This window comes from Uloborus diversus, chromosome 6 (assembly GCF_026930045.1).
Source record: "Uloborus diversus isolate 005 chromosome 6, Udiv.v.3.1, whole genome shotgun sequence".
Taxonomy (NCBI): Eukaryota; Metazoa; Arthropoda; class Arachnida; order Araneae; family Uloboridae; genus Uloborus; species Uloborus diversus.
Genome location: NC_072736.1, coordinates 65,954,630 through 65,964,449, shown reverse-complemented (window position 1 = coordinate 65,964,449; position 9,820 = coordinate 65,954,630). Strand labels below are relative to the sequence as shown.

Genomic DNA, 9,820 nt, shown 5'->3' with positions numbered 1-9,820 from the left:
GTTGTTTTGCATCATTTCATTTTACTCTTAGTGGTTTTTGCTGTCCCACAGCTCAGTACAAATTTGTTCAGCTTAGTTTCTTTGAATCATTTTTAGTACCAACTGCAGCAGTTGGTGCATTCATAAAGGAATATCCTAATTATTTACATTTTTGAGAATTTTTTTAAGAAAAAAGTTTCGCTAAAATATAAACAATCAGGGCATTTATATACTAAATATAAATCACTGTCATGCCATTTATAGAAAAATCAAAGAGACCTATTGAAAATTTTGTTATAAAAGTAATTAATAATGCATAGTAAGACACAAATGGCAAGGCACTAAGAACAAATGGAGACACTAAGTGGCGCACACAGGGGAGGGGTCCGGGCCAATCCAATATTTCTTGTTTTTTTTTTTTGGGGGGGGGGGGATTCTGACTCGATGTATTTCATACTTAAAATATTTTCAAACGTAGAAACAATATTCAGTTCTAATTAGTGAAAAAGTTAAATTCCCTTGTTAAAAGGTTTTTTTTTAATTGTGCACTTTTCCTATAACAAATTGCACAAGCAAGAGATCTTTATCGACTTTGAGAAGACTAAAAACATACTTAAGGAGTACTATGTATAATGAACGTTTAATTTGTTCTTGCACTGCTGAATTCAAGCAATGTCACCATCACACTCTGAAGAAGTTACAAGTAAAATCGAAAACTTAACTAGAAAACTAGATTTTATCCTACGATATTTTGTAAGTCTATAGAGGCAGACTGGTGCTTGTAAATGAATACAGTGTAATAAACATGTTTTTAGTTTTGTAATTACAGATTAAAATGAGAATTTTCTTGGTTTTCAGGATTGGTGCTTCTTATACTTAAATTTGCTTTACTGTTTACATTTTTGAATAATGACAAAAGTAAATGCATAAACTCTTTTGCTTTCTGGTAATTAAATTAAGGATATTTTATTAATTAGTGCTAATTATTAAGTTCATAATTTATTTTTTACTGTTTTTTGTTCTTGAGAATCAATAAAATCAAGTAAATGTGTTTGGTGGCATATTGAGGTATGATATGAAAATGGGACTTTCAACTCTGAACCCTCCCCTTGCAAAATTTCTGTGTGTGCCACTGGAGACACTATTAGAACTGAAAAACAACTTTAGTCCCAAGTAAATACCAAACAGCTATTTACAGCATCCAGAGACTTCAGTTTCACTCTTTTCAGTATGGAATCATCAATCACAGCTGGAAGAAGTAAATCTTGCATAATAGCTGAGGTAACCTTCATACTGGTAGCTAAATTTAAATTTAGCAAGTGGTCCTGAAACATAATGTGGCTAATCCACGTAGAGTGAAGTTAAATGCCAGGCTAATAAGCTGTGAGGTAACGCCTCTTAACTGGAGCTTAGTCAAAGCTTTAGCTAAGTTTTGCCAAAGCTGTGGCTAAGGGTGTTTAATTTACAGCTTATTACAATTTTAGTGGTTTATTTTGTTGTAACCCAAGATTTTTTTTTTTTTTTTTTGGTTACAAATTTTGAAATATTTTCCGCTATGTAATTTATTTTTCACTATTTCCTCCTATATACTTGAAAAATTGTATCGTTTTCCTCTGAATGTTTGATTGTTGATGCCATCAGGTGTGAAAATCTTCGGTGGATTCGCAATTGTCCCCTTTTTGTGTTTTTTCTTTATTTTCGAGGTTTTTAGGTTTTGAAAGCGATTTGAAAACCAACTTCAAAGATACCATATATCGGTCACGTCATTGGCGAGACGATGTGAAGCAATATAGGGAAATGCAGAACTGTCGGCTAAACGATATCATCACAATGCTGCATTAAGGATATAGAAAGATATTGGCAAAACAATAACAACACGATATTGTTTACGTCATTTCGTTCCAATATCACTCCTGGTGCCGGATTAGACATCATTAAATATTGTGATCTCATAACTCACCAGTATCGTCGTATAACATGTGCTACGAGAGATCTTTGAAAAAATGTTAGAACTCTGCCAAATTATATAAAAAAGTACAACAGTAAAATTATGCTGTAAAAGAGAAAAAAGGAAAGAACTACAATTGAAAAAGGAATAGTTACTTGCAAAAAAAGCCGCCAAAAAATTTATGGGGGAACATTAGACCTCGCAATAGAAAATAAAGTAATTTTACCTGATTTGTGGGCTGTGGCAAATTGAAAGTAGTAAATAGAATTGGAATATCTCTTAAGACCTTAAATAAATGCAAGCTTATAAGTACAAAAAATAACATACATATATCCAAATTTTAAGCCACATAATTTTTCGACTTTGGGCTGTTTTTATCCCTGTGCCAAGAATCCAGATTTCCTGCAGGGATTTCAGTTGCATCATTCCATTCTCTATGAATTCTATTTCTCTATGAGCGAAGTCAGTATCCGTACTCATTTCAATTTTCATATCAGAACTTTTTTTAATATTCATAAGGAGTCTTCTAAGAACGTAATTAACTGTCTGCACACTTTTAAAAATTTGCTGTAATGACTTGATAAATGAGTCGTACTGTTATGTATTGAGAGAGGAGATTAAATATATATTAACTCTATTGGTTTCAGCCAGGCAGGTATTAACTAGCACCAAACTGTTTCACTGTTTTTTTTTATATTTATTTTTTATTTTATTTTGTCATCAAAAATAACTTGCCACTCATAAAAAATATTTGTGTCACCCTTACTCTTCTCTCATTTTGTTACATTAGACGGAGCGTAAGCATTACTTCAACAAATTTAAAATCATCATTTTTTCTGTGATTTTCTTATGGAGAAATGTTATTGTTTATCTGTGCCATCCATATTTATAACAAGCAGAACAATTTTACGTCACTTACTTGCCTTTTTGTAAAGCTTTTTGTCCTTAATGTGGACAGTTTTATCTGTTGCGGAATGAAATGAAGCGCACAGGGTAACTTTTATCTAAAGACATGCACCAATAATGTGTATCCCAAGAATGCTTTCTGATCCATTTTTATTTCTATTCTACCAATTTATCCATTTTTTCTGATCTATGATATTTTATTTGATTTTGCTTTTTCCCCCAATTCGGAAAAACTTTGTTAGGACAGTGATGAGAAACTTTTACATCGTTATAAATAAACTGTTTGGAATGAATTTTTCTTTTAGAAACAAAGATGATAAAAAGTGCTTGAATAACAAAATAATTTGAAGCTTACAATTTTATGTATTGATAAAAGGGTTCCTTACAGCCCTAAATCATGTTCCTGCAATAAATTTACAGTTTATATTTTACTAACGTTATTTTTGTAACTTATTTTTTATGTACAAAAGTAAACTCATTTTTTACTTCATAGTTAACTAGCTGTCAGTAATTTTCATTTCCTTTAAGAATAAGTGTTACAAAGTTAAATGAAATTTATTTGTAGAAAACAATTGAGAATAAGTGATATTTACTTTTACATTCATATTCAATACTTTATAGTGTAGAATTGTTCACTAAACCTTTATCAATTATGATAATGTTTTGAAGTTGTAATTGCATTAATTGACATTAAGAAATGAATATGAATTTTTCTTGCACAAAATAGTGTTCGTATGTTTTCGCTGATTTTTTTTTTTTTTGAAAATTGGATTGACAATCTTAAATAAGAGAAAGTTATTTAGCATATGTTTTCCAATTCTAAACGCTCTATTGCTTTTGTTTATTAAATTAGAATGTCCATGTATGGCCTTGTCTACTTACTGAAGCAAGGATTCATGATTACTTTTGTATGCATCTTTGTTAAATACTTGTACAAGAGATTTCTTTCTTTTTTAATAAAAAGAATGTCTTGGTTTCCATGTTTGTTTCCTTTTAGGAGCTTCGTTCTTTTCAGAGCTTGAAGCATATACAGTGAACGTAAAATAAACTATTGCATTTTTGCATATCGTTGCCTTAGAGCAACAGTAAGATATCTTAGTGTTACTTCTGGGAACAGATATCTTACTGTTGCTCTGAGGTGACAATATCATCCCGGGCTCCTTCTTCCATCTCCTTGCTTTGCCATTTTTTTTCTTTCTTTTAGCCTTTCTATAAGACTTACCCTTTAAATTAAAAAAAAATACATATACACACACACACATATTATATATATATATATATATATATAAAAGTGTTATTTTCAGCTGCCATGGGTCACTAAAAAAACAACTCGACTCAACTTTTGAAAAATATGTTTTTGGTAAAATCCCCCCCCCCCCCCTCTAGCTTTAGGAGACTACGTGTATTTTTTAACCTGCTTTTATTAGCTTCACCTGTATGTATGTATGTATCTTGTAACGGAATCTTGCAGCTCAAATTTTCTTTTGAAATTTGGCACTCAATCTCAGACCCGATGACAATGCAATATTCTATAATCAAATTAATTAACTCTTTTAATTGTTAGTTTCCTCCAATTTTGATCAATATTTTGGCATAAATCCAACAATGTAAAAAGAAAAAATGTAAAAAAATACATTAAAAAATGCTCGCAAAAATTATTTAAAAATATCTATAAACTCCTTTAATTTTTCTGCTTCAGACAAAATTTGTTCCAATGTTCCAAGGTAATTAGAACATGAAATATAATTGTTTTCAACTAATTTCATGCCAAAATTAGGTGAGCCTTCAATTGGAAATTCATTGCTGATCAGACCATTGTTGAACAAAACTTTTATACAAATGCATCTCAAATTTTGAAAGTAATTAAATATGATTTCTGCAAACATACATCGAATGACTCACAGTAGCTTCCCATTGGGGTGCCCTTGTCTTAACTTTAAGATATTACCAGGGGTGATTGTGTTCCGGTATTTTACCGGATTTCCGGTATTTTCATCTTGATTTCCGGTATCTTCATCTTCGAAAATACCGGAACTCCTATATTTTCAGAAAAACTCACTTTTGTAAAATTTTGGTTGATGTTTAATGAAATGCCGAAAGTCCAAATTGAAGACGTTTCGTTTGATATAAAGCGTAAGCTACCGTCATGTTTTGCAAGCTCTATGGTAATTATCGAAGAACAGCTGGGGTGGGAGACAGAATAAAGGCTAGACAAGATGAGGAAGGAGGTTTACTTGATATTTTCCTCCTTAATATTTTCTTTTCAAGATGACTAATAGTGTTTCTCTGTTGCATATCTTAATATGCAGATGATGTAATTAGGGGTGCCCATTCCCCCCCCCCCCGACTGCGATGGCACCCCTCAATTTTACCAAGCCCCCTTTTCCCTCAAGAATTGCCACCCACTAATAAAAAGACTTAAATTCTTCTAAATTAATTTCTCCAAAAGTTTCTGTGGTATAATCTGCCTCATAATCCCCCCCCCCCGACACAAACACATGAAAATCCTTGCTTGAGCTATTCACCAAGATGGTCTATGGCTTTTCTCGGTTGCAGATGCTTATGTAATAGTCTTTGCAGTCCCCCCCCCCCATAAAATGTTGAAATTTAACGACCTATGTGTATCGAAAATATCGATATTTGGAGAGTGATATATCGTGGTATTAAAATTCGCATATCGCCTAGCTCTATTGCACAGTGATCATAATGCATGCTGCCCCTTTTGCCCCAAACTTATTTAATTCTGAAATCTTTATGCACTTTTTGTAAATGAATGTAATTAATCATTATTAAGGATTCAGATACAGTGGAAAGAAATAAAACATTCTTTGAAAAATTTTAAGAAATGAGAAAAATTAAAAGAATTTCATTCCTTCCATGCACATGGACGTATTAAGTCCAATTAAAACTTCAAGTTTTAGCCCCAACAAATAATTATGCATATAAATAATGTGTGCATACACGTAATGTGTATATATATGCCCTTCAAAACACTTTTTCTTCTTGGGGGGAAAAAAAGTTCAGGTATTCTTTTCATGGAGTCACAATCACCCCTGGATATTACATCGCACTCGTTTTATAAATAATTTCGTCAATTCAACTTTTACGAAAAGAAGTAATTGCAATTTTACTTGATAATTCTTCAACATAAGACTAAAAACATAAAAATAAAATAATAGTTTAAAAAACTAAAAAAACACGCTTTCGTAGCAAAATTAACTAAAAAGTGAAAAATAATCTTTGGATGATAGTACTAGTTGACCAATCACTTAATTTTAATGTAATACAAAAAAGTGTGGGGAGCTTCTTATCAGTTGTCTTGAATTTCTTCCATTTTATTTGGAAGAAATTCAAATAAATTTATTTCAAACAAATTTATTTCTTCCAGTTTATTAAAAAAACACGCTTTCGTAGCAAAATTAACTAAAAAGTGAAAAATAATCTTTGGATGATAGTACTAGTTGACCAATCACTTAATTTTAATGTAATACAAAAAAGTGTGGGGAGCTTCTTATCAGTTGTCTTGAATTTCTTCCATTTGTTGTCTAAGCACAAAAATGTAAATAGACAGCACCCCACGCTTTTTTGTATTATATTAAAATTAAGTGATTGGTCAACTACTATCATCCGAAGATTATTTTTCACTTTTTAGTTCATTTTGCTACGAAAGCGTGTTTTTTTTAGTTTTTTAAACTATTATTTTCTTTGAATAATTTTTAGATTTAAAAATTATAGCAGAATGAACAAGCTGCATATCAGGTGTGTCATTTGGCTGTTGTTACATGTTTAAAAACATAAATGATTTCTCTTAATCTATTTCATTTCAGAACAGATTTTAGGGATTTCAAAGCAACTTCATGTTTGGAAAATTCTCTGCTTGGTTTAAGTGTAAATTGAATTCATGTTCTAGTTATTCAAAAAGAAAACCCTCTTTTAGTTCATAAAGTTGATGTTCTTAAGTGTATCTTTATTATGATTTGTATATAGTATATTTCCTATAAGTTTGAGATTTATTAATATAGTGTCTACTGAAGCAGTGGTGAAATGTATACACATTTGAAAATTTATTCTTAAACTGCTCAATAATGTTAGGGGAATGCATGGTTTTGAACAAAATTGTGCAAATAATTATTTTGAAACCTAATGTCTAATAAAGCCTCCTGTTTTAAAGCCTGACCGAAAACATAAAAATAAAGCTTCATATGAAAAGCAATATTTCTGACGTCAAAAAGCAGAAAAAGGAAAAGAGTAGAAATCGTGATTTTCCAGCGACAATCTTAATAGTTCGGGGAGACGTATTAAACATCCTATGTCAGTGCCAAACAATACGTATTATATCATTTACATGTAACCATTGTTGTCCTGGAGCTGAATTTCGTGTGCCCTTTTTTCTGTTGCGAGGAATTTCAGTTCCTCACACAAATGTTTTTTGCAGTATTGCATTTTCCTACATGTTTATTCTCCACTAGTGGCACCTCCAGGACTTTGCCCGTAGTAGAAAATTAAAAGGTTTTTTGGTTTGCCTGTATATTTGCAAATAATGTATGATGAATTTCTCGCCAATTGGCTTGCCCATGTTATGGTTCCATGTTACGATAACTTGGTAATTTACTCGTTCATCTTATGATAATTTTGCTCAGGGAAATGTTCTTCGAATCGGAGTAGAAAAAGAACAAAATTCAATTTTCGGAAGGTGCACACTCCCATGCTACAAACTAATTCTGTGCTAAATTTCATGAAAATCAGCCAAACGGTCTAGGCGCTATGCACATCACAGAGATCCAGACAGAGAGACTTTCAGCTTTATTATTAGAATAAGGACAAAGATTTGATGCCTTTGCAAGATTTACCTTGCAACAGTTTCTTCACTTTTTATACTTGTTTCCCTATTTTTTAGAGCAGTGTATTTTCAGCAGTACTGCTATGTGTTCTTATCAATGACTTGGCCAAAACAATTTGAATCTAGCATCATTGTCAAATCTTTCGCTATGCTTTTATAATCAAGCTCTTATTATTTTGGTTAGTTATGTTCTATTTGGTAAGAATATTTTCCCTCCTGTAATATACTTTAAATATTGCTTTGCAAAAATTACTTAGAGGCTTATAGTGTACTAACTACATATGATACTAACTTTGTATGCTAAACCAAAACTTTTGCAATGTCGCTGTACATCATATACTGTCGGACCTCTATATATCGAACTTCCACATATCGAAATTTTCTATATATCGAAATTCCAGCGCGTTTCCATGTTCATTACATAGAAAAATTGTTTCTATATATCGAAAAAACCTCTATATATCGAAATTCTTCTCGAGACATTCGTAGATTTTTTTTTCCCACTTTAGACTGTTTGTCTCATGAAAACTGAAGGTTAGGAGAAAAATTATGTTCACTAAAGGTTGCTATGAAACTCATATGGAATCTGGGGCTGAGAGGTGTGTAGATAGGTCGCTGTTCCGTTCTGGAGTTCTTAAATTCCGTCAAGTTCATTTCAAATCTTATTACACTGTAAAATCAGTTTCAAGTTGTCCCTTTTGTCTGTTGATTATCATTTTTAGTCTTTTAACTTCAGTAAAAATCATTCAGGTTAAGTAGATTGTGGTTTTTTTCTTTTTCTCCCTAACACATTGTCAAAACGAAAATACCCTAATATTGCGGATCAAGTTGAATTGACGAAAAATGAAGATGTGTGAAGACACAAAAGTGTAATTTCTGTTAATTTTTCAATTCTTGATGCTCGTATAAATTATAAATTGGGTTTCATACACGAAAATGAGCTTTAATTTTAATGTTTTAGGATACTTTTATGATAAAATAAGATTGTTTCTATATATCGAAATTTCTATATATCGAATTTTTTCCCGGCAATTTGCTACTTCGATATATGGAGGTCCGACTGTATTTAGGTCAACTAATTTTACTTTCCTAAAACTGATATTGTAACATATTAAATGCCAACCATCTTCAAGAATCGCGTCTATTTTTTTGTTCCATGCTGATGATGACGTTAATCATTGCAGTACTTATTGGAAGAGTTTTAAAAACATTTTTATTGAAAGACATTCTGTGAATATACATACAGATTAAAATAAGTCGAACTTAAAAATTCTTACACATAACATGTAAATGTAATTACACAACGCATAACATATATGAAGATCCCTGTAAAATATGACATTTTGTTATGTAAAGTATGAAAATAAATATAAAAGTAATGTTTTCTTTTTTTGCAACCAGTGCAAATGTCATGCTTTTTTGATGTACTTTCGCAAGAAATAACACTCCAACAATTTTTCCTGCTTTTTTCTGAAGCATCATGCTTTCTGACTATGGCTTTTGTCTTTGGGTTGGTATCCAAATTTTCGGTTGTAGTTGAAATACTGTTCTTTCTTCAACACTTTCTCAACGATCTCTTCACAGTCGGAAGGAGGTTGAACTCCACCAAATTCGACAGGCAAGATGGCTGGATCAAAGAATTGGTGCAAAACTTTCATGTCTCCACCTAGAATCTTTACCTGTTAATGGAATTTTAACGTAAATGCAAGGACAAGTAGAGATTATTTTCAAATAAAAAAAGAACCAACTTCAAAAAACAAAGAGGAACTAAAAAGTAAAAAATAATTGGTCATGCTTACGTACGATTTCCTACTTAAATGTATAAATCAAATTTATTTTACAATTCCAGTACAAAAATCAACTAAACTAAACACCCAATTATAAAGTAAGCACTCATTTTAAATACTGTACGCTGAATTATTTTAATCCTAACTAATTATGTACGATCTCTTAATTTTTAATAACCATTTGAAGTCGGGGGCCTCCTATAAACTACTACCTAACATAACTGAGCAGGTTCAGTTTTAAAGACTTGCACGTTTTGTTAAATTAGTATTTAACTTAAGGATTTGGCGGGTTGCCAGTTGAAATGAATGACTAAATTAGTGAGTTACTAAATGAGTGAATGCAAATGAATTAATTAATAA

General features: G+C 31.4%; 1 protein-coding gene across 6 annotated transcripts in view; it reads right to left on the bottom strand.

Annotated features, from left to right (window-relative positions):
- Window positions 1-9,054: 9,054 nt before the first annotated feature.
- The window catches only part of LOC129224387 (retinaldehyde-binding protein 1-like), a 51,744-nt gene continuing 50,978 nt past the window's right edge, over window positions 9,055-9,820 (bottom strand). For all 6 annotated transcript variants that reach the window (XM_054858833.1, XM_054858831.1, XM_054858832.1 and 3 more), the window contains one exon: window positions 9,055-9,352. In XM_054858833.1, the coding sequence (XP_054714808.1) occupies window positions 9,152-9,352 (201 nt within the window). In that variant the 3' untranslated portion in view covers window positions 9,055-9,151. The remainder of the gene's footprint in view (window positions 9,353-9,820) is intronic.